This window comes from Oreochromis niloticus, linkage group LG3, assembly GCF_001858045.2.
Source record: "Oreochromis niloticus isolate F11D_XX linkage group LG3, O_niloticus_UMD_NMBU, whole genome shotgun sequence".
NCBI classification, from domain to species: Eukaryota; Metazoa; Chordata; class Actinopteri; order Cichliformes; family Cichlidae; genus Oreochromis; species Oreochromis niloticus.
Genome location: NC_031967.2, coordinates 65,412,257 through 65,438,602, shown reverse-complemented (window position 1 = coordinate 65,438,602; position 26,346 = coordinate 65,412,257). Strand labels below are relative to the sequence as shown.

The following is a 26,346-nucleotide window of genomic DNA, read 5'->3' as shown; positions in this document are numbered from 1 at the left end:
GCTGCCCTCTGCACTGACAGAGGCGAGGCTGCTGGACACTGGCGCCACCGGGCCCTCTGACCACCACCAGTAGGCAAACATGGGGTTAGTATCTTGCTCAAAGCCCAAAGATATTTGGCCTGGGATCGAACCACCGAACCTTCTGGTTAGTGGCTGATCTGCTCTGCCACCTGAGCTACAGCCACCCATATGAATGAACCTATGCATATTCATGTAACCACAATACAAGGAGTGCTATAGGGAACCTGGCTGAGAGTCTGGACGGGCTTCCCTCATGCATGAGTAGCCCAACAAACTTTGCCTATTTGGTGTTCAATGCTTTGAACACCAATAGTGGTGTAGTAGTCGTTCCAGCGGTCCAACACTCATTCCCGCTGCTTCACACTCGTCTGTGAATCGTTCCAGTGCGAGCTGGAGGCCATCACGCGATGAAGCCAACAGAACCACATCATCAGTGAAAAGCAGAGATGAGATTCTGAGGCCACCGAAGTCAAAGCCCTCGGCCACTTGGCTACGCCTAGAAATCATGTCAATAAAAATAATGAACAGAATCAGTGACAAAGGGCAGCTCAAACGATTTACAAATGTATGCAATATGATCCAGAAATGTAAAGTTGCCTCTACGGATGTGTACAATGGTTGTGTTAAATTTTGAAGATTTGACTGCACCCACTCCCATTTATAAACACGTGAAAGAGTCACCTGAGACCGACTGATCACGTGACATGCCCACATGATTTTCCGTGACTTTAATAATGAATGTTCCCTACCAAGAACTTATCTTGAATATCATGTTTTTGCCCTTCAGGTTGTTTTGTTGCTCTAATTAATTTAATATTAACAATAATATAAAGTTATGCACAAAAGTAATTACTAACGTAAAAAGAAGTGGTTTATTTATATATGTTTATATATAAATAAATGCGGCCCCTAGCGACAAAGCACTTACAAACTCCAAAACACATTTCTAGCATGAAGTGAACTTCCAAAACAGAGCTACCTAGATCACTTAAATTACACAACTGAAAGCATGAAAGCATGTATGTATTGTTTGTGTTATTAAACACATCATATTTATATATATTCAAATAATTAAAAGAATGTTCATTTACCTGTTACTACCACACACCAAATACAGTCGTTGGTACTTGCTGGCTTGTGTAGCCACTAGGTAACAAAAGCTCAACACTGCGCCCTAGCATCCTGGAGCATTTCTGTTGTCTTTTGTACTTGTTTTGAGTTTTTATGTGCTTCTGAGTTTTTACGTGTTTCGGAGTTTGTACATGCTTTGTCTGTAGGGGCCACCGTACTTTTATATACTTATACTTCTATACTTTTATTTATTCCACATAAAATGTAATAAATAAATCATATAATACAAAAAACAACTATTCACATTTCAACTTTTAACTATTTAAATTTTCAGCTTTTTCCTTTGTGCAACAACACAAAACACTGCAAACCACAAAACAATTAAATATAAATTTAAATATGAAAACAAAAAGAAGATGCATATTCTCGGTCATATGGGCCTGCATGAATAAACTGAATCTTTTATCATCTGCAACTGAAAATAGATGATGTCCCTGGCTCATTCTCTGTCTCTCCCTCCCGCTCTGTTCCTGTGCTACTGAGTGTAACTACGGCCCCTCACCCCTCATCCCAGCGTAAAGCACAAGGCTGGCATGCGGAGTAAAGCGGAAAAAATGTGAGCGAGAGAGTGAGAGAAAGAAGAAAGAAAAAAAACCACGGCGCGCGATGAGGAGCCGGCTCGCGTCATTCACGTCAAAGATCCGGCTCTAAGAGCCATTTCGTTCGCGACTGACCCATCACTGTTTCTCTAACGATGGTATGCTTTGAAACAATGAGCTGCATCATAATTTCATTGTAATCTTAACTTTAAAACACTAATTTATGCTGCTGAATATCCGAGGCAAGTTCTAAAATGTTGTACTTTGACATTTTACATAGGATTTCATTTATATGTAAAAGGCTAAATTGTAAACAGTTTTAACAGATTGAACTACTTAAACCTGAGGGCAAAATGTGAGGCCATCACTTATGGATATAGTTGTTTTTCTCATCACAATGCTTATCAAGTTTATCACAAGCCAGTATTCTTTGTGTTATTGTTCTTTTCAATAGATGCAGCCTTCCAAAAACTTATAATCATGATAACAGGGCTGATGAGAGAAGTCGGGCACCTCCATGAGGAGTTCAGAGCCTTCCGTTAATCCTGCAGCACTGACCCTGTTCATGCTGGGATATTGCCTCTGGATTCGCCATTTAACAACATAGATGAGATTAACTGCAATGACTGGAGGCAAATAAAGCAATGGTAAGTTCTTAAAGGTTGTGCGACTTTAGTAGCCCTGAACTTTAGAAATTGTCAAATTTGGTTAAACTGCTTAAAAATGGCCTTCTCCTGTATGTTCTGCTTGAATAGACAACAGCAGGGTATTGTTGGGAGATCCAACACATAGGAATAGAAATGCATTTCACTGCAAATAGTTTAGTTTATTCATTTTATCTTTATAGGCTTTGAGCTTTTTAGCTAATGGCTCTTTGAGAATCAAAGTGAGGCAGCAGTTTGCTGATTTCTGCCTTGTGACTTTCACATTAATCAGCCTAGTAGTTTAGATGCTTTCTCCCTGCTGAAGACAATAGACAAGAGGTTATTCATATTTAAGCTCTAATTTGGGATATTTTTTTTTCTTCTTTTTGTGTTTGTTTGTGTCCCAGATGGCCTGACTCAGCGGGTGGGGGTAAACCCTGTTTCTGAGTTTGCCTTCGCCCAAGCAGTGCAGAAATGTCTCCGCTACCCTTCAGAAAACATGGGTGGTGCAGGATGCCCGATATCCAGCTTGATCCCCGAGTAAACTAAAAAAAATAAGTGACCTGTAACCAATACATGTAACAAAGAAACTTTTAAAAAATATAATAAATTACTTTGTAATTGATACAGAGCTGTGTGTCATTTTATTACATAATGCCAGATGCTTCATTTTACAGGGATATTATTACGAACATGACAAATTGTAAGACAATGTCCAGCATATTATGGGTTTCCTATTTGTGGATCATACACAATTGTCATTTTTGCAAGTTTAGGTATTGCTGGTAATTTGCAGTGTTTTTTTATTAATACAAATACCTGTAAGTACTGATTTTTAATCATGACTTTATTGTTTCAATAGTAACCAAGGGTGCAAAAGTGATTGAAAATCAACATCAGAGTTCAACAGTGATTCAATATCAGAATCTGACGTTGTTTCAATATTAAAAAAGGGTGCAAAAGTGATGTTGGGTCAACATCAGATTTCAACATTGATTCAACAAAAGCACCTGATATTGAAAACAATGTTTAGTCAATGTTTCCTTGCTATCTGGGGACACCCTGACCCCCGTCTCCTTTTAAGGTAGTGTCCATTTGCCCTTTGTCTGCCCCTCACTCTCAGTAACTCTTGCTTCCTGCCCTGGGAGTGGGGGTTCATTGTCCTCCTCCCCTGCACTCCAGTTTTTTGTTCCCATTCCAGGCCTATTTTCTATTTTGTATTCTTACACCCATTAACCACAACATTATAATGTTGCAAGTAATCACAAACTATATTCTCTTTAACTCTGATCTATATTCTGTATTAATGAATCTATTCTCACACACCCAAAGATACTTTCCTAAAATTCCAACATGGCTACTGCATGTAAACAGGAAGTGTTGGTTCCACCTTTAAAGAACTAGAAGAAGTGGAGCGAGGTCATCAATCTTTGGAATGAAAAGGATGCCAGGCAGAGGTGTTTAACTTATAATCAGGCTTTATTGTAACCATTAAACCAATAACCATATAAACAGTGACAAAAGAAAGAGGCCGCAACGCTGCTTTAACAATAAATCAGACAGGCCACCCAAAAGAAATGGAGGCCGCTTCACCAAAGAGAACAACTGCTCAGTTGAGAGCTACTCACAAAGAGCCATGCATTGTGTGATGGGCTGGTCAAACGCAGACAACGGACCTTTTCCAACATCTAGGCTAGAACAGCACAGACTCACACGCAGAGGAAATCCAACAAAAGCCTACCCCACACCCGCACTGCTCTCCTCCAGCTTTTATCACCTCTGGAAGGTACCTAAAGTATGTAATGCAAGGATGTAATCACTTCAAGATGGAGAAAGCATAAAGTTCGACTTTAAGTGACAATTCTGAATCACTTAATATGATAAGAAGATTCTGCAGTCCGACTAAATGCTGGCAGCACAGGTTCCACATCAGCTTGTGGAAGCGGAACTAACAGCAAACACCAGCAGGACCAACCACTGGTTTTGCGACGCAAGCTATGAGGGCACAGCAGGTATCTCCGATCTGAAGGCTCGTCTAATGTGTACCTGGATGCTGGACCTAAAGCCTCTTTTCGATTTCTTCTTAGGATTTTATAAGTAGTAATAAGTAATCCAGTGAGGAAAAAGAGCACACAAATGGTGGGGGGAAAAGTTTTCTTATAACTGCTCTGATCAACATAAACTATTGGATGTGGATCAGAGAAGAATGGTCATAAATCACAGCAACATAGCTCCCTATAGTAAACATTAGGGCTGATTTAATAGCACTAGATACAATACAACGCAGAGAGGTAGAAGTCAAGCCAAGCACAGGCGCCATCTTTTTTTCACGTGCAAGCAACATGGGTGGGATTTCCATATGGTCCAGAGAGCATGATGATAATGAATACAAATACTGGCTCACTCCTGGTGGCTGTTTGGCAGGGCCTGCTCCCCGCTGGCTCTGGCGGGCCCCTTCTGGAGTGTGGGGGCCCTCGCCATGTCTGGGCCCAGCGCTCAAGCCATGTCCACAGTAATACTTTTGCTCTCCGTTTTGGCCTTCTGTCCACACCGAGATGGCGTTTTTGGTCAAGGAAAACTGAGCGATTTGAAGTGAACAGCGAAAGCGGAGACTTTTGGAAACTATGACGCATGTTAGTCATATGATGCAGTCATGTGACCAATCAAACTAAGTTGGCAGAGGGAATTAAACAGCAGATGTTTTGTTTGCTCTCAATTTTGACAGCCCCATTAAAGATAATATCAGTTTGTACATGCTCCAGATAGCTTTCCTTGAAAATCTTTAATTCTAACTCACTTTTGCAATTTGGTACTTTTGTGTTAATCGCAGCAAGAACTGCACCTCATTGTCAGTTCATTTAAAAAACTTGTTTTTTTCCTCAACATTTTGCCGTGATGTTCTAAGAAGACAAAAAGTAAATAAATGGCAGACAGAAATGACACAGGGCGATTAGTTGTTTCAGTGTGAACGAAAATCTCAGAACGACTGAAAACGATAGCGTGGACGCGGAGTGATTTCAGACGAAAACACTTTTCAAATTTATCTGGGAGGTGTAGCTGTAGCCTCAGTCTCTTTTGGCTTAGCTATCTCCCAGAGGAGCCTGCGGGCATGTTGTTGTGGGTGAATCCCATCCGGGTCTCTCCACCGCTTTTTTTTTTTTTTCAGGAGCTCTGAGCTGGTTCAGAAGATGTGATCCAGAAGTTAATCCAGTCTGAGTCACATGTTCATGACTTTGTAGTTTATCAGACAATAAAAACCTTCAGCTTTGTGTTTTTTTCTTAGCCCAACTCCACCTTAAATACTGAGAGACACCATCAATGCTTCACAGGTTGAGGAACAGTAAATAAAATATTCACCCCTGTGACATCACGCTCCAAAGCCCTATATTGGTATGATCAGAGCTCAGACACTAAGCGACTGAGTGAGGGGGGGAGCTGGTGCCTGCAAGTGCGCTGTTGGAGAAACTGAGCCAGGCAGACAGAGAACTGCAGTTTGACCAGGTACCAAAGCAAATCATTCGTACTGTACAAATAATGTAAATATGACGGTGTATCACAAACTGTTTGGAGGCTATGATCAGCAAGAATACTGTTAACATCAAGACCATGTTCTTGGAAGTAGAATCTTTGAAGAATGTCACCCAAACAGTTATATCGACTTAAAACAGCAGCAGATTGTCTCAAGTAGAACTGAAGGTCAACGAAGTTGAACGATACGATCGGAGATGGAATCTCAGGCTCTCAGGTGTCTAATCCCTTTGTTTTCTCAATGTCAGGGGTTTAAGAGACACTGTCAAGAGAAAAGCTTTGTTTTTGTTTGCAAATCAACAGAATACTGACTTTGTTTGTTTTTTTCTAGAATCACACTCTGTTATTAAGAATACTGCTTTTTGGAAAAACACAGTGGGGCAAGGACCTATGGTTCTCGAATGGATCAGAACATTATGCACTTTGAAATGGACTCAGAAGGACCCTATGTGTTAATGATTGTCAACACTAATGGTACACTTCTTCTTCTTGCCAATGTGTATGGTTTTAATCCTAAGTCTCACAATGACTTCTCATTGGATGCCTTGAAACACGCTTTTTGTTCTGGTTATCCAAATACCCTAATCTCCTGTTATTAGTTGGAGGCGATTTTAACATTGCGCTAGATCCTTCACTAGACAGATGGCCACCTAGTTCAAATAACTCTGTCCTATTGTTTAAATACATTTATGGAAAAAATTTCATTTAATAGACATTTGGAGAATTAAAAACCCTAAAGCCAGACTATTTACATGGAGTAACAAATCCAACTCTTCTAAATCCCGTATTGACTTCTGTTTAATATCTGATAGCTTAAATAGGAATAATGTTATAACCAATATAATGCCAACTCCACTCACGGACCACAAATCGGTATCACTTCAGGTCATTTCCAATACTAATGCTGACTAAATTTGACCCTAACCCATTTCTGCGGTTATAGAGTCACTCTCTCAATTTACTCGGCGTTGCTTAGCGCGTAATATCAGCCTCGAATCCTGCTGATCGCCATTCATCAAGGAGAGAAAACAGACAACTAATCCACCGACACGATGACAAATTCTCACATCTCGGGACTTTATTACAGGAACTTCTATAAGTCCGGGCTGACGTCAGTCTTTCAGCATGTCTCTTCTCTCCTCTTTGAATGTCAACTCCAGGGATCCGGCATCGAAGGACCAATTAATGATAGGTTTGTAGCTTAAACCTATTCGCTGGAACGTTGAAGGCAATATAATTACACAGCAAAAGCAAGACACGAGTAGGCAAAGTTCTTTATGTTTCTCGTGCACAGGAGAGAACTGGACAAACGGCGTTCCTTCGCTTGACCCCAGTTGCTCTCGTCTGCTCTCCCGTAACACTGCTCTTTTATTGAGGGTACATGAATATACATAGCTGTCACGGTCGCTGTGGCTGACCGTATGGAGAGTGAGTGGAGGAGTCAGGCGCAGACACTGGCGAAGACATGAAACTGAGTTTTGAACGAAAAGCAAGCCTTTATTTCAGCTGAAGACATGGGGTTCAAACAAGGCAGAATCACTAAACTATAACTAAACTGGGGAACTAATACTATGATAAATTATGAAGACACAGAAAACTATGGCTGAGAATACAAAAGACCGGGCATGGAAACATGGAGGGTGGGAACACAGACGACATGACACAGACTGCATGAAACACAGAGACTAATTACACATAAGGGATGATCAGGGGAAGTAGCCACACATGGGAGCACAGCTGACAGACATGAGCCTAAAGACAGGACAGGAGAAGTGAAACTAAATACCCTGACATTGAATACAGACTTTCAAAGTAAAACAGGAAACATGGAGATTAGACATGACATGAACTAAACATAACCACGCAGACATGACGCATGAACCAGGGAGACGTACAGGGGGAGATGACATAAACAACTAAGAAACAAAGGACTAAACGGCAATCTCAAAATAAACTAGATGAACTACACTAGGGCCCAAATGAATACAAAAGATATATAAAGCTCAAACACTGGGTGTGTGTGTGTGTGTGTGTGTGTGTGTGTGTGTGTGTGTGTGTGTGTGTGTGTGTGTGTGTGTGTGTGTGTGGGGTGGGGGGCAGAGTGTGATAAAAGAGAAAAGATGACTAAATATATATGTATCTATAAATATAAATATAAATATATGTACACTAGTGATTAAATAAGAAAATCTTGAAAAGAAATATGATGGGATATTGCACATAAATGAGCAGCAGAAAATTACAGTATTGCACTTTTTAAATATAAATATCAATAACAATAAAGTGGAGTGACCAGTGCAGATTAAACAGAGCACTTGTGACGCTGCAAGGAAGCTTCTGAGTGCGTCATGTGGACTGTGTTGTGTATGTGTTGTGGTTGAGGTGTCGTATGGCTTGGTGGTAAAAACTGTTTTTAAGTCTTGTAGTCCGAGCAGACAGACTCCTGTAACGTCTGCCAGATGGTAACAAGGAGAAGAGCCGATGTGCTGGGTGGTTGTGGTCCTTGATGATGCTGTGTGCTTTACGGAGGCATCGCTGGAGATAAATGTCCTGAATGGCAGGAAGCCTCATGCCAGTGATGTGCTCTGCTGCATTCACCACCCTCTGTAGTGATTTACAGCTGCTGGCAGAGCAGCTTCCGTACCAAACTGTGATGCAGCTCGTCAGCAAGCTCTTGATTGCACACCTGTAGAAATTTGAGGTGATAATGGCGTTCATGCCAAACTTCCTCAGCCTCCTCAGGAAGTAGAGTCGCTGGCGAGCTTTCCTGATAGTGGTGTCTGTCTGAAGGGTCCAGGAGAAGTCCTCGGTGATGTTGACTCCAAGAAATTTGAAGCTGCTGACCCTTTCGACCTTGACACCGTTGATGTGGATGGGCTGGTGTTCCTTGACTGGTCGTTTCTGGTAGTCCACTATCATTTCTCTAGTTTTGCTGATGTTGAGAGTCAGGTTATTTTCCAGACACCACTAGTACAGTGCCATCACCTTCTCTCTATAGGCCGTCTTGTCGTTGTCTGTGATGAGGCCTATGATGGTTGTGTCATCCGCAAACTTGATGATGATGTTGGACTCGTGTTTAGCAACACAGTCGTGTGTGAACAGGGAATATAGGAGGGGCTAAGCACACAACCCTGGGGCGTACCTGTGTTTAAGATGAGTGATGAGGAGGTGTGCTTACCAATTCTCACCACCTGGGACCTGTTTATGAGGAAGTTTAAAATCCATCTGCAGATTGGTGTTCCCAGCACAAGGTCGACGAGCTTCGTGGCAAGTTTTGAGGGGATGATGGTGTTAAATGACGAGCTGTAGTCGATGAAGAGCATCCTTGCATATGTATTCCCTTTTTCCAGGTGAGTGAGGGTGGTGTGTGTTGCCAGGGTGATGGCATCCTCTGTGGCTCTGTTTGTCCGATAGGCAAACTGAAGAGGGTCCAGTGTGTCAGGGAGGGAGGAGCAGATGTGAGCTTTGACCAGCCGCTCCAGGCACTTCATGATGACTGATGTCAGTGCAACAGGACGGTAGTCATTCAGACAGGAGACCACTGATTTTTTGGGAACAGGAATGATGGTGGATGCTTTGAGGGACGCGGGGAACACTGGGTGCCTCAGGGAGAGGTTGAAAATGTTGGTGAACACCCCTGCCAGCTCATCTGCACACACTCTGAGTAGCCGGCCTGGGATGCCGTCTGGTCCTGGAGCTTTGTGGGGATTGACCTTTTTAAAAGTCCATCTCACAGCTTCTGTTTTCAGAGTTCAAGTTGCAGCCGCACTGTCCTCCTTAGGGTAGAGGATCTGCTCTCTCTTGTCTGCATCAAAACGAGCATAGAAGTTGTTAAGCTCGTTTGCGAGAGATGCAGTGGACTGAACACTGACTGTGTTGACCTTCTTGTAGTCAGTGATGTAGTGCAGTCCATTCCACAGTCGCCTGGTGTCAAAGCTGTGGTAGCTGGACTCCATTTTGTTCCTGTAGTCCTTTCTGGCCTTTTTTATGGACTTTGGGAGGTCGTACCTGGCTGCTTTATATGCATAAGCATCCCCGGAGTTAAAGGCAGAGGTCCACACTTTTAGCTTGGCACGAACGTTTTATTTACCCAGGGTTTCTGATTTGGATATATGCAGACAGTGGTTTTTGTGATATCATCCATGCACTTTCCAATATATCCAATGACAGAGTCTGTGAGTTCATTGATGTTGCCATCAGCTGCATCCACAAATATCTGCAAGTCAGTTTGTCTCAAAGCAGTCCTGCAGGACCTCCTCAGTCTCACTGTCCCATTTGTAAATAACCCTGGAAACTGTTTTTTCCTGTTTTAGTCTTTGTCTGTATGCAGGCAGCAGCAGTATAGAACAATGGTCTGCCTTACCAAAAGCTGGGCGGGGGAGGGGTTTGTAGCACTCTTTGAATGGAGTGCAACAATGCTCCAATGTTTGATCACCTCTTGTGGGGAAGGAGATGTGCTGATAGTATTTGGGGAGAACCTTCTTTATGTTGGCTCTGTTGAAGTCTCCCAGTACAATAAAGGCAGCTTCTGGATTTTTGTTCACAAGTCCAGTAATAATGTCATACAGTTCTTCCATAGCTGTAGCTTTATCAGCGTGTGGGGGAACGTAAACGGTAGATAGCAAGGAAACATTGAGACAATATTGAGTCAATATCAGGCGACATCATTGAATCAACGTTGAAGTGTGACGTTGACCTAACGTCACTCTTGCACCCATTTTTAACGTTGAAACAACGTCAGGTTTTGATGTTGAATCAATGTTGAAACCTGACGTTGATTCGACGTTATATTTTCTAATACTGTTGACATTGAAACAATGTCAGATTCTGATATTGAAACACTGTTGAGCTATGGTGTTGATTTTCCACCTCTTTCGCACAGTTGTTTTTCATTAAAACGACAGTTAAATCATGACTGGAAATTTATCTTTCTTTATAGTTATTTTAACCACTACTAAACTACTGCATGTTTCCATCAATACTTAAACCACCTAAACACATAATTGCACTTATTCCTCAAACTGGACACCCTTTATAACTCAAATGTCTCACAATGTATCATGTCAATATTAATATCCTAAAATAAGAAAGCATTGCATGTGATGTAACAGAGAAAAAAAAACTAAACAAAAAAAGGTCAATAGACATGTTTCGTTTGCTAAATACTTTATTAAAACACAGTTTTCTATTTACATTTATATTTTAACATAACTTTGTAGTTTTTACTCCGGGATGGGGACGGATGATGTGCGTCCTGCGCCACCCAAACGATCTGGGGCGTATCAGAGCCATTTCTGCACTGCTTGTGCAAAGACATAGGCTACGTTCACACTGCAGGTCTTAATGCTCAATTCCGATTTTTTGATCAAATCCGATTTTTTTGTCTGCTTGTTCACACTACACATAAAATGCGACATCAAACGCTCTCCAGTGTGAACGCTCAAAGCGGCCCGCATGCGCAAAAGAAGATGTCACACAGAACTCGCTCTGTTTAGACCCAGAGCAAACAATATTGTTTGACTGATTGCCCTTAATATAAAGACTTCGAACTTTATGTTTCCTGATTTTTGCTTTAAGTTATTTTGTTATTTACATAATAATGTAGATAACCTAATAATGATCGTTTTTGCTGTTTTAGAGGAGCGGTGCTTCAAAGGATAGTTGCAGATTTCTGTCAGAATCTGCAGAAAATACAGTAAAAATAAATTTGTTCACATTTCTCCAACATTGTCTTCCCAACAGTTTCACCGGATGGTAGGAAATCGTTCGCAATGTCCTATCGGGCGCTTCTCCGGCGCTGATAATCGGCGTCTGTCTTGTGTCAGTGACGTAAAAGACGGATTTAATGCGACTTGACCGTTCACACAGCAGTCGCTTTCTAAAACATCGGATACGTATCGGATTCAGTACCACATACGAAAGTGACCCAGATCGGATTTGAAAATATCGGATTTGTGCCGTTCACACTGTCATACCAAGATCGGATACGGGTCGCATAGGGGCGAAAAAATCGGATTTGATGCGCTTTCGCCTGCAGTGTGAACGTAGCCATAGAGTTTGCCCCCAACTGCTGCGTCAGGCCATCTAGGACAAAGATACACAAACACATACACGAACCAAAAAAGTGAATTAGAGCACATGAATAAGCTCTTGTTATCTGTCTTCAGCAGGGAGAAAGTATGTAAACTCCTAGGCTGATAAACATGAAAGTCACCAGGCATAAATCTGCAAACTGCCGCATTTGATTCCCAAAGAGCTATGACCGGAAAAAGTGATAAGTCTTAGCATGGTGTGCCATGTATCCTTTAAAACAAAATAAACATGGAGTCCTCGGGCTGTACAAACTACAACCCGAGGACTAAACAAGCCAAAGACCAAAGACTCCATCTCCAGATTAACCAGACATGAAAGTCTTGTTATTAAAAAAGACAAAGTAATATAGGAAAAACCGGACATAGGACTTGTGAAACACACCCAGCAGATCAATCGATCCCTTTATTGTTCACTTTAGGCTCATAAAACTACAATAAACGGTAAAACTTACCAAATATGCATCTGCACAGCGCTGTCTCTTTAAATGCCCTTTTTTGCTTTGTCTGGTCCTTTGTTTTTTTCCCTTGCCCAGTTTAGTACTGAGGCCAGCTCGTTTGTGATGGCATAAGCCATTACACGGCGGACTCGCACCTCCAGTGTGGTCCCTCCAATCAAGGCAAAGCGTCTCATCTATAGACACATTTTAAGAGATGGAATTAGCGTGTCTCATGTCTTAAATGTTTATGCAAGTGCTTGTGTGTATGCCATTGTTATGCATTTAAATCACATCTGACAGCTATTACACTTTATAGTTACAAAGTGTACATAAGCTTTATATACTTACCATTGCCTTATTTGCCTCTTGCGATTGAAGAGCTGCCTCTGCATTGTTTAGCTCCTCAATGTTGTGCAAGGGCAAATCCAAAGGGAGTACCCCAGCATCTACCGATTCATTGGAGCCGGTATTGCGGATGGCTCTGACCTCCTCACAGAGTTCGTTAAGAGATCTCGTCAGGTCTGACAGCATAGTTAATATCTTTTGTGAGGTCGCATCTGTTTCAAAGAACAATTCCAGAAAGATTAATGGCTTAAGCAGTCAGAGGCGAAAAACTAATATATCCATAAGTGATGGTGTAACATTCTGCATTCAAGTATTGGTTGTTTTAACTGCTAAAAGTGTTTGCTAGTTTTTGCCTCTCACATATATATGATATTTGTATATGTAGCTTGCCATCACCAGTGCGTGAATGTGTGTGTGAATGGGTGGATGACTGAATGTGTAAAGCACTTTGGGGCCTTAGGGACTAGTTAAAGCGCTGTACAAATATAGGCCATTTACCATTTATACCATGTAAAATCTGAAATTCCAAGATGTTCGAACTTGCCTTGTAATAGTGGCCTCACAGAGTCTCTGGAATCTACAGAAAAACAAATCACAACACGATGACATTCAGGAGTATAAACTGGTGTTTTGAAGATAAGTGCACAATGACATTGTGATTCAGCTTTAAAACAATTATAAAAGCATACCATCTATAGGGAAGGCCTCGACATCAGACTCTGCATGCTGGGGAGATCGCAAAGCTGTGTCGTTTGGAGTGTTCTGCCGGAGTGGCGAAAGGTGCCGGAAGCTGGGAGGGGCATTATGATGCCTGCTGTCAGTGGGCTGGGGGGAAGACTGTGGAGTGGTGAGGGCTGTTTAGAAAAAGATAATTTTTTTAAAGTATTAAAGAATACAGACAACTTGTCCAAAAAGTTTCCATGTGTCACACACAGATATGTACACAGACACTAGACATTATTTTATTACCTGGTATTTTCACTCGAGGTGCCTGGGGAAACCGTTTTTTTGTGGGCTACTCATCCTCTGAGTCACTATATGTGTACTGGGGATTTGGTCTTAAGAAATAAGTAGAAAAAGTTCATAGGTAATTACAAATGTGCTTTTGGCATATTTTTTCCTAAAGTTACAGTTTGATTTATAATAACAAACATACAGGAAACCGAGATCTGCAAGAAGGTGCAGTATACAATGAATTTTTGAAGTGCACAAGTGTACAAATTTACACTTTTTGGACTATATTATGTGGTTATATTGCAGTATTCAAGCATCACAGATATGTACAAAAAACAAGATTATAAACTATTAACAATCAAAGATATGTTTGTGAATAAAAAAAAGTTACTTGTGCTTTCTTTTATGACTGGTCTGAGTTTAAGCTTCGGACTGAAGGTCAGACGTATCACAGTGTTCACTTAGTCCTATGTGTGAAGGGACAGTTACTGTGTGTATATATGTAAGTATTTAAAAACTGAATATACTAAAATTAACAGTATTTTGTCCAAGTCTGCCATTGTAGGAATTCATGGCACCGAGACAAAAACAGGCGCAGACTTTTGACGCTGCGTTTTCTCCGTTTTTCTCGTCCACACATAAATGCAAAAACGGCGTTTTCGAAAATATCCACCCTGGCATGCGTTTTTAGAAATCTAGATTTTCAGTGACCAAAAACGCTGTTTACGTGTGGACAAAAGGTGCAAACGCAATTGGTAGGTGAGCGTGCAACGTAAAGTTTGAATTGAGTGCGAATTGAAGCGGGTGCTCTCCAATCATTAAAAGTAACAAAGTCCTTGAACACATTTATACAGTTACCATTACGTTTATCAATCATATATCACAGATTTAGAATTTTTTGTAGTACTGAGCAACTACAGAGCGAAAGTCTGGTACAAGCGCAGAGGCGACGGCAAGAACAAAGGAACCCTCGAAGCGTTAAAGCTAGCTTTGTAAGGGAATACAACGAAGAAATTATGAAACGAAAGTGTTTTCTTTGTTGATAGACTTTGTTCGCAGCGCAATTTATTTGTTCCCGGATTGTAAGAAGTAGACACAATTTCGGGCTCCCACATTTTGTGGGAGCAATGTAAATAACAGTAAAAAACTTGTTAATGTACAACATTAACAAGTTTTTTACTGTTATTCAAATGCCAACATGGAAATAACGAGTAGAAAAAAATCATTCATTCTTACCTTATACTAATCATGGTGCAGGCCAGTGCAGTGCATGAACTGATGCCTTCTCCGGTCAATTCCGCTGAGAGTAAATCAAATGTCCCGCTCTACTGTACAAGACAATGGTTACCTGGAGGGGTGTACCAATGTGAGAGGGGTGCTGCGGAATAGTCCAAGTGATCGCTGCTTTAATTTCCCGGTCAACTATACATAAATTGCACGTAGACACGATTTTTTAAAGCTGGTGAACTAGACCAAGTCATTGATAACAAATGAGCAATAAATCTACTTTCTCTGGTACTTTATACCCGATCAGTTGCAATGCAATTTAATGCTCAACTACAAATCGATGGTTTTTGATGGTGACCGGAGCCGAATGATCGTCAACTTAAATAGACGTTTTCTCGACGTTGTTGTTGTCACCTGGTCGACTACAAACAGATCAAATATCAATGACAAAAAAACAACGTTAAATCAACATTGTTACAACGTCCCTATAGTAAGACCGTCGGTTTACCACAGTATTTCAATGTTGTTACAACATTGGCATTTCAACCCCGACCATATACGACGGATCGGATGAAAAATCAACATAGATTCAATGTCGTCTTGCTATCTGTGGAGAGGAGAACTAAGCTGAACTCCCTCGGGAGGTAAAATGGCCTGACTTTAATGGTCAGTAGGTCGAGGCTCTGAGAGCAGTAAGTTTTTAAGATACACACATCTCTAGCCCCCAATGAGTTAACCATAAAGCACACCCCTCCTCCCCTTTTCTTGTCTGAGTCCTTTGTTCGCTCTCCTTGGTAAACAGTGAATTAATCCGGCGTGATGGCGCAGTCGGGGACGCTGGGCTCCAGCCATGTCTCTGTGAAGGCCAGCAGCAGTTCCTGATGTCTTGTTGGTGTTTAATATGTGCACGTAGCTCGTCAAGTTTGTTGTCCAGAGACTGGAGATTCACAAGCAGGATGCTGGGGAGAGGTGGCTCTGTCGCGTTCGGCACAAAACACCGGCGCATTTCCCCCTCTTTGGATTCCCTCGACGTCGAGCAAGTAAACAAAGGATCCCAGGTCGCAGAGCGTCCACGGAGTCGAAACCCGCTGTAAAGTCCGAACTGGCTGACGAACGTAGATCGAGAAGCGTTTGTCTGTCATGTATGATTGCGCTGTGCGCACAGAAATAGAAAGCAGTACAAAAAAAATAATAACATTTTTGCTCAGTGCAGCAATCTTGCGAAGCAACTGGAAGTCCTGCTTCCAGTTGCGCCATAAGATGGCCGTGTGATCTGTGCCAGAACACTCTGAAGAGAAGTGAATGCACTCCCCTCTTCATGCTACACAAAGTTGTTACAGACCTCCTAGGATGAGACATTTTTTCAATATGCCACCAACTATATACTTCTAAACACAAATGATTACATGTTTCTCAATACAAATGACAATAATAAAATATAAATCAATCACAGGGCTCAAACAACTTGTTGTGAGACCAATTCTTTATTTTTCACGCCAAACTGTTTAATAAGATAAACTTTACAAGTGTAACCAGTTAATTCAAATATAACTAATTCTTTAACATTATCAGGATTTCATAATAAAAACTACAGATTCCATCTGAACTCTGTGGAGCCTGATCTCAAGGTTTTTAAGTCTAACCCTGAAACCAGAAGAGGATCTCTCTTTCTTCAGATTCATTGTGATCCAGTGATTTCTGTCCTGCATGATCAGGCTGATGTTTGCACAGAGCAGATAATGAAATGAATGTTTTTGAACACTGGTAACAGTGAAACAGTTTATTTACAGCGTGGAATCGTTTGTGTTCGAAGTATGAACTGACATTCCTGAAGCTCTTGTCACACTGGTCACAGCTGAAGTTCACTTCCATGTGTGTACATTAATGTTTGTTACGATGACCTGATTGTGAGAAGCTTTTGTCACAGTGTCTGCACTTGTATGGTGTCTTTCCTGTTTGGATTCGCTTATGTTTGTTTTTTAAGCTCACGTGCAGTGGTGAAGGATGACCCACACTGGTCACAGATGTGCTTTTTCACCCCACTGTGGAAGAGTTCATGTATTTTAATGTACTTGGTGTGTGGAAGCCTCTCCCACATTCTTTGCAGTAGTTCATTTTGTCTCCAGTGTGTCTATGTTGATGTGGTTTTAGGTCCCATTGATGATTGGAAGTTTTTCCACAAAGGTCACAGAGAAACTTTCCCACCACCAAAGTGACGACAGGGTTGAGAACTGGATCCATCTACGTCGCTCTGCTTCTAAACAATGACAGCATAAGTGATTTCTGACAATATCCAATTACTATTTACTGTTTACATTATAACACTCAGCTTGCCGAGCGAAAATGGCTTGACATGACAGTTTTCCAAACTGTTCATTCAGTATAACTCCATAGGTTTACTGATCAGACTTGTTCCAAATAATCAGGTTAAAATTACAGTATAAGACAAATCAATACATTCTCACAGTAACTGCACTTGTAGAGTTACTTTGTGGTGTGGATCTGTTGGTGTCTTTTCAGGTGATATGGAGATTTAAAAGTCTTCTCACACAGGTCACATTTATAAGGTCTCTCCTTAGTGTGGATAATCATGTGTTGTTTTAACTGTACATCTGTTGTAAACGGTTTCCCACACTGATCACAGCAGTAAACATCATTTCCAGTGTGAATCAGTAGGTGAATATTTCGGTACTGTATGTCGTTGAAAGTTTTTTCACAAAAGTCGCAGCTGTACAAAGTCGAGTGGGTAACTAGATGCCTCTGTAAGCGTTCATTTTGAGCGAAAGCTTTACCACACAAGTCACAGTTGTACGGTTTAACTTCACTGTGGATGAGTTGGTGAGATTTTAAGTGTCCAGCCTGGGTAAAACTCTTCCCGCACTCATCACAGCTGTATGGTTTAACTCCACTGTGGATGAGTTGGTGTGTTTTTAAGCTTCCAGCCTGGGTAAAAGACTTTCCACACAAGTCACAGTTGTACGGTTTAACTTCACTGTGGATGAGTTGGTGAGTTCTTAAGTTTCCAGCCTGGGTAAAATTCTTCCCGCACTCATCACAGCTGTAAGGTTTAACTCCACTGTGAATGACTTTGTGTGTTTTTAGGCTTGCAGCCCAGTTAAAAGACATTCCACACAAGTCACAGCTGTACGGTTTAACTCCACTGTGGATGAGTTGGTGAGTTTTTAAGTGTCCAGCATGGGTAAAAGACTTTCCACACGAGTCACAGCTGTACGGTTTAACTTCACTGTGGATGAGTTGGTGAGTTTTTAAGTGTCTAATCTGGGTAAAATCCTTCCCGCACTCATCACAGCGGTAAGGTTTAACTCCACTGTGGAAGAGTTGGTGTCTTTTTAAGTCTCCAGCTCGGGTAAAACACTTCCCACACAACTCACAGCTGTAAGGTTTAACTCCACTGTGGATGAGTCGGTGTCTTTTAAAGTCTCCACCCCGGGTAAAGTCCTTCCCACACTCATCACAGCTGTAGGTTTTCTCTCCCTTTCTTCTGTGAGGTTTTTTGGCCTCCTGAGAGCGCTGACTTCTCGCTCCATGTTGGTCCTGCAGTGACAGAGATACAAACAGAGGCAGTGAGTGAAATGCAGTCATGGAACAAACTGAAACTCCCTCCATTAGTGGAATCAAACATGTCAACAAACACATCGTTGGTGTGTTTCCACCACCTTTTGGTGATAGTGTCACATTACAATGATGTGCAATAAGAGTTGTACTGAAACTGACATTATTGAAGAAATACTGATAAGTGGAGAAAATCTTTTACTTCATACATTTTTTTGAGTTCAACTGCTGATATTGTTATTTCAGTGTATTCTAAAAATATGATCTTTGTATTTTCTTCTAACTTCTTTGGTTTTTGGTTGTGAATGTAGATTCTGTATATATGGATGAGACAAGATGGAAAAGATAAAGCTGCTTTTAATGTGTTTTGAAAAACCAACCAGCTGTGCACACAGTTTCAATAACAGTGTAACTGTGATATTTTTCTCACCTTCTGTGTTGAAGTCATCATTTCCTCTATAGTGGCTGAGTTGAGTCCAAATGGCTGAAATTGTTCCTCTGTTGCTCCACCAGACTCTTCTGCTGTTACTCAGCTGGGACACAAAAAGTACATAGACGTATTTTATCCCTGACAAAAAGAAACAGAGCAAATAAACATTACTACACTCCTCAGTGACGACAGTACCTATGAAGCTTCAAGGTAAAACCCCAGAAGCAACTACAAAAAGAAAGTCATCAGTTGCTTACAAGAACTTGAAAGGGGAAAAGCCACTGACTGCCCCATATGTCACCGCCTTTTCCCAGTGGATGCTACACCCTGTTTATATACTTCCATAAATCCACAAAGGAGTCCCGCTCAGACTCATCGGTAGCAGTATAAACTCAGCCAACTACAACATTTCCAAGCACCTCATTACCATCCTATGGGGGCTTGCAAAAATCATAGAGGAAGTGGCATACATCACGAGGGGGTACCTGTTGACGGTGTTAACAACACCCTTACGACCACTTGGTGAACTTGCAAACACTTAGGATTTAGCTATACCTGACCTTAGATGTTTCTAAAACAAGAAGGACATATTGATTTGCTCTCCTGATATGTAGACTGTAGTGTTGATATTTTAAACCTTTAAGGAGCACAAAATGTATTAATCCTACTAACACATACACGCATTCAATGAAGCTCAAGAAGACCAGATAGTATTGTTTCTGATTTTATGGTTCACTTAGTGGGATGAGAAGCAATATATGAACTAGAAAATTTGCATTTCCTGCGAAAATGCTGTTTGGATGTCTTAACGCTGAAGCTGAAAAGATGAAAAAGATGAAAAGCTGCAAAAAGTTGTATGGTGGTGAAAAAAAAATGTCTCCCTGAGCAGGATTTGAACTGGCCCTCCTGGACTCAAGGCAACTACTCATCTCACTGACCCAAACTCATTCTCACAAAGAAAAGGTAGACAGACTGACAATTCTGCTGAAATTAGCAGAAGCTGCTGAGAATTGTGCTGATAAGAGGTGAAAAGGCTGAAAATTTTGCAGAAAAGAGATGAATCAGCAGAATTTCTGCAAAAAAGAGACAAAGAAGCAGAACATTGCACTGAAAAGAGGTGAATCAGCAGAATTTCTGCTGAAAAGAGGCAGAACAACCTGGTTCTGCTCAAATTCACCAATCAGAGGTACTGCCTCTGTCTGCCTCATCAGGCTGTGTACTTGTATGTATTTCTGCCATGGAGCGTTAACAAGAATCTGAGGTCCATATTAGAAAAGCTGCTAAAATCATAAAACTTTGCAGAATTGTAATAAATTAGCTAAATAAATTACAGGTCTGTGATAGTGTATAAATTTGTAGTGAAAAAAAAAGCTGAACAAGGTGGGATTGAACCCAGGACTTTTGAGCTGAAGACCCGTGTCATTACTGATTGCGCCACCTGGGAAGGGGGCGGGCGGCTCAAAAACACAGACATGACCAGTCAAAAAATAGGTCGCGGTGAGAGGTGAAAACGCCGTTTTTTTTGGAGTTACAAAACGTCGTGTAACTCAAAAACTAGGAGGGCTAGCAGCATAATTCTTCTACTTGGTGAATCAGCGGACTTTGGTGTACGTTGACTGCCATTTTCATTGCTCTTTGTACCTCCGTCGTGGAGATATGACGAGAGAAGAAACAGCTTCATTTTCGGAGTTTGAAAACTGAGAGGAGGACAGATTTCCACCCCTCAAACAAACGTAATTCATTGCTCAATGGTAAGATAATTGTCCACATAACTAGTGGATTAATATTATATTAGGAAAGATGATTGAATAATAGCAGGGGTGAACAGAATGTAGCAGAGGGATTAAATGAGTGAGACTAACAGATTCTTAGGTTCTTGTTCCTGATCTCAATTTCAGTGAAAAATAATAGTGATTATCATTTTTGCCATAATCAAGCAGCCCTATATGTGACATATTGAAATCGCATTTGAATTTGCGCTTGTTTTTTGCTTTCACTTTGCAATCGTGCGAACTGTGTATAGAGAACGACAGTACTAATTGGTGAGTGACGATAATTTGCGCACCAATTCCTCTGACATCGTCTTATCAATCGTTAGTTTACTATGCAAACATGACAAGTGAAATCTCCCACAGGAAGCTTAAACATGTGAGAGGTTGATTGCGCACAGAATCGCTGAGCATTACGTGAGTGCGTGTGTAAAAGCAGCAGGATATATATTTTAGTTCTGCTGAGCCAAATAAGACTGGTCAGGGAGAAGAAGTGACAGCCAAAGAAAAGCTTACCACAAAACGGAAAAGTTATGACAAATCAGACTATAAGGCAAAAAGAAAGTGCAGCTTTATTAAGTGCAGTTTCATGGACAAAAGAATTTCTGTGGCTGGAATATGACAAGCTAAAAAAACAGGGGTGCACATAAGTGGTCCGCAGGTGAGCATTCGCTGTCAAAATAAAATACGCGCACAAGATAAGAAGTTGTAACGCGTGTTTGCGTCCATGAGATTTTCTGGAGGAGGACAGACATTTGTTTAGAACTCTTAAAGATGTCGAAGAAACTCCTTTAAGCAATTACTTTGGTGTTCCTCCACCTCCAAAGAAATGTCAGATGGAGTCCGAACCACAAAAGAAGCGCGTATTCTAGGAAAAGTGGTTGCAGGAGGTGAGCTGGCAAAATTTAGCAGTCTTTGCAAACTTCAAAAAAGCAAATTGCCTAGATCTTGGTTCCACTTGCCTCTTACCTGTGATTTCAGTGGAAATTTCAGATTCAGGATCTGACACAGACTGATTCCTGTTGTACAGTTCTTACAAGTTAATAGAAATTTCTGTTCCAACCAAGTATTTGAGTTGATGATTGTAATTTTTATACAATGTTGTAATTTGTGTTTCAACAATTTTTTGATGAATGTTTTGTTTCAGTTACAATATTATACATTAAAGTATAATATTGTAACGGAAACAATGACAGTGGGGGTCTGCCTGTCATAAAATAAGGAGTAAGAGCTGCCTCAGCCAGATAGACAGCCTGGGGAGGACAGGCCTCGCCCCCCACTCTATGGCTGTATTCCAATTCAGGAGAGGTGTCAAAATCCATAGGATGCATCCTCCTGAGAACACATGCTACAAACGTACTACAAATGCGGCCTCAAGAGGATGCAGCCCATGGATTTGGACATCCCCAGAGTCTGCAACCTTGAAAGCGGGATGGAAGCCGCACCGCTTGATGGATTTTCGGAGCATTACGGCTATCGTAGTCAGGAGCCTTGCGGAGTGATACGTACTGTGCTTCAACATAATATTACCGTATTGTGTGTATAAACTTTTTTTTTTTCAGTTTTGTGGATATTATATATGGCTATGCTCAAGATGTGTCAGCCAAGTTCCACTAGAAATTGATGAGTCTTTCTAGCGCAGACCAGGGCTCGCAAAATTTCAAAATCCCTAGTAGCCCTCCGGGCAGGCACTCTTCAGTTTTTAGTAGCCAAAAATAAATTTAAGTAGCCCAAATAAAAAAAGAGGACAATTTTTTGATTGATGTTTTGTTTCCTTTACAATATTATACTTTAATGTATAATATTGTAAAGGAAACAAAACATCAATCTAAAAATATTTAAAACACAAATTACAACAACAAATTACAATCATCAACTCAAATATTTGGTTCTAATTGAACAGAAATTTCTATGAACTTGCAAGAACTGTGTAGAACATGAATCAGTCTGTGTCAGATCCTTAATTTGAAATTTCCACTGAAATCACGGGTAACAGGCAAGTGGAACCAAGATCTAGGACATTTGCTTTTTGAAGTATGCAAAGACTGCTGAATTTTGCCAATGATAGTTCACTCTTTGCAACATCGTACGCTGTTCTAAACAGCTTTTTCAGGACTTCTTGTTATGCTTTGTTTATTTTTAGTATGTTTTTTGCAATTGGTGTTTGTTCTGGGAAAGATACTGCAAACTGAGCAATAATGCATTTCTTGTATTTCTCATGGGTTCTGATGGGGTCTTTCTTAAAATGACTGGTCCCAGTAACAAAGGCGCTTGTTGACTCAGAAATCGAGGGAAACTCATAACACACCGAGCAGAACATTCTTTTGTCCATGAAACCAAAAAAGCTGCGCTTTCCTTTTGCCTCATAGTTCCGTTTTGTGGTAGGCTTTTCTTTGGCTGCCCCTTCTTCACCCTGACCTCTCTTGTTTGGCTCTGCAGAACTAAAATACCTGCTTAAATCCATCTGCTCTTGCACACATACTAACATAACGATCAGCAATTCTCTGCGCAATCAACCTCTATCACATGTTTAAGCTTGCTGCAGGAGAGTTCACTTGTCATGTTTGATAGTAAGCTAACGATTGATAAGACGATGTCAGAGGAATTGGTGCGCAATTAATCTGTGACTTACCAATCAGTGCTGCCGCTCTCTATACACAGTTTGCGCGATCGCAAAGTGAAAGTGAAAGCAAAAAACAAGCGCAAAATTCAAACGCGATTTCAATGTGTAACATATTGACAGTGGCTCATCGATACCGATGACATAATTACTCAGCTACATTTGCGAAAGAATGCAAAAGCATTGACATATCTTTCCTTCCCATGATAGCCTGACAGGCAGGGCTGAGATGGATTTTGGTAGCCCGACTTGAAAAATCGCTAGCCCCGGGATGTCGGGCTAGCGATTTTGCGAGCCCTGCAGACCCACTGCTGGTGCAAGACGATTCTACTACAACAGCAAAAAGCATTGGACAACAAGTAGAGCTCTTTGATCTCGTGCACGAGGGAGAAAACTATGACAAGCGCCATTTCTTCGCTTGACCCAGAGGCTCTCGTCTGCTTCATTGTACCACTGCTCGTTATTGTGGTTACATAATATTCAAAAGTTCATTAACATATGACATCTTACATAGGTATACAAAGGGCTGCTCGATTATGGCAAAAATGATAATCACGATTATGTTCACTGAAATTGAGATCTCGATTATTTGCCGATATTTAACAATAACAAATATTCAACAATATTGAATAATGGCTTTAAAGATTGTCAAAATGTAATAACCAAACATCAAGGCAAGCTGTGTAGCCACACAATTGCATCAAACTGACATTAAGGTATGTCAATTTGCAGTGTTGCTCTGTGGTGCAGCTACGACGCCGTAGCAAAGTTTCCACACTATGTGTAGTTGATCCACGTCTGACTCCGCGAACCCATAATGTTTCCATACCACAGAAGTTGTTTTACCTCTTTTCAACCAACGGCATTCTTTCTTCAGCACCCATTATCCTCTCCAAATAACTTCTGCTTAGCTTTCCAAGCTTTCCTCGGGTCCTCTTAATTGTTGTGACGCGTGTTTGAAATGCAGAGAGGTGCGCTCGATTTGCTACACAGAGCAGCGCGAGAGTAAAGCACGAGGGAGGTGCTAATAATCGTCTCAGTCATTTTTAATGATCGTTGAAAGCCCAGATCGTAATTTTGATTAAAATCAGATTACCTGAGCAGCCCTAGGTATACATGTGACCAAAGAGTACCAGTCTGTGCATAGTGTAGGCATGTGTGTGTTCGTGTTCCAGATGTGACCCTTTGAAGACTCCCCAAAGCAGGTACCAGGAGTCCAGCGGTCCACCTAAACAAAGAGCTCTTATACTTAATCAGATATAGAGTACGTGTCCTTCTATACCCAGGGGTCAGCAACCTTTAACACCCAAAGACCCACTTTGATCCAGTTTCCACGCAAAAGAAAACACTGGGAGCCGCAAATACATTTTTCAATATCACAATAATCTTCCAATTTAGAACTACAATTTAAAAAAAAAAAAAAAAAAAAGAACCAACCACAATTAAATTACACTTCAGCTAAATACTTCTAAATGAGCAAACATAAATTCTCTTTGGAGGGTGTTTGAGTCTTAAAGCTTTTAGGAGTGATGGCTGTGATTTGAGACATGAGAGATTTGAGACGTTTAGCGCAAATCTTGTGTAGTTAGCAGTGGTGCAACGGCTCAAAAATCTCACGGTTCGGATCAGATCATGGTTTTAAAGTCACGGATTGGATCAATTTTCGGATCACCCCCCCAAAAAAAAAAGACAAAAATTCCACTCGCCGTTTACTTATTTAAGTATTTTTTGCCTATTAAAAATATTCAACTGAAGACTGATTCCACGCACTTATATAAAAACAAATTAAGGTGCAATATGGACATTATGGGCCATGCTGGGCAGCCTCTGCATCCTCTGCACACGGCCATAAACAACCAGAGGAGTCTGTTCAGTGACAGGTTGCTTCTCCCAAAGTCAAGGACAAGCAGACTTAAAAAGTCCTTTGTCCACACGCCATCAAACTGTTTAACTCCTCGCTGGAGGGGAAACAGAGACAGAGGAGGGGAGAACAAGTAGCTGTAGTGCCTTTTCACTGTGCAAAGTTTTTGTTAATATCCAACGGTGTAATAGACTCACAATACTTAAAATGTGCTGTTCCCTTGTATTCATATTCCTATTTATTCTATTTATCCCTTTTGTATTCTCTGCATTTATAAATGTGTATATTTGGCATATTTCTGCTCACATTCTGTAACTTCTGTCGGTGCTGTGCTACTGAAAACTGAATTTCAGTTTGAACCCACCCGAGGGATAAATCAAGTTTCATCTAATCTAATGTAATCTATAGGGCAGTGCAGGGCTTTGTATCTACCACTCCGCTGTGATATGACGAGCGGTCACGGTCACGTGGCTTTCCGTAGCGCTGAAGCTCCACCCATTTGTAGTTTGAGAAACAGAAGATGCCTGGGACAGTTCAGCCATAACTTTAAACTTCTCCTGCTCATACATGCTTGGAACGATCTTGTCACTGAAGTGGACGCGCAAGGAGACATCATAGCGTGGCTCAAGCATGTTCATCACAGTTTAAACTCCTTGTTTTGCACAACAGACGACGGCCTCCCGTCTGCAGCTAAACACCCCATTAGCTTTAGTAATAGCTTTAGCCCGGTCGGACTGAGCAGCAAAGTGCTGCTTAAATGCCGCAAACTCCTCTGCTCCTCACTTGGACCGCTAGCGCTGACCATAACTACCACTTGACAGACTGACCACGCGCACCATAAACATACTATTTTTTCCTTTTTCGAATCTTCGGATCACGTGCGTACCGAACCGTGGAGTGGGATCGGTTCGGATTTGGGATCAACCGTGATCCGTTGCACCACTAGTAGTTAGTGTGTAGAGTAGTTAATAGTTTTGTTGTGTGTCTCATAGTGGACAGAAATTGTGTTTTGGAGTAGCACAAATATTTTGTGTGGCATCAAATTTGATGCAGAACAGCTGATTGTTCTGTAAATAGTTTGAAATGTATCTTAATATTTCCTTAGCTGCATTTTTTTAAAAAAGGTCATTATTTACTGTATTTTGCAGACAGAGTTACAGACTCTCTCCCAGACC

The 26,346-nt window shown here is 41.1% G+C and overlaps 1 protein-coding gene across 3 annotated transcripts in view; it reads right to left on the bottom strand.

Annotated features, from left to right (window-relative positions):
* Nucleotides 1-17,008: 17,008 nt before the first annotated feature.
* LOC102078817 (zinc finger protein 665) overlaps nt 17,009-26,346 on the bottom strand; it is a 1,047,781-nt gene continuing 1,038,443 nt past the window's right edge. For 2 of the 3 annotated variants that reach the window (XM_025905792.1, XM_025905793.1), the window contains 2 exons: nt 18,922-19,059; nt 17,009-18,473 (listed from right to left, as the gene is read on the bottom strand). In XM_025905792.1, coding sequence (XP_025761577.1) covers nt 17,403-18,473; nt 18,922-18,942 — 1,092 coding nt within the window. In that variant the 5' untranslated portion in view covers nt 18,943-19,059 and the 3' untranslated portion in view covers nt 17,009-17,402. The remainder of the gene's footprint in view (nt 18,474-18,921; nt 19,060-26,346) is intronic. The other variant, XM_025905794.1, reaches the window with a different exon arrangement.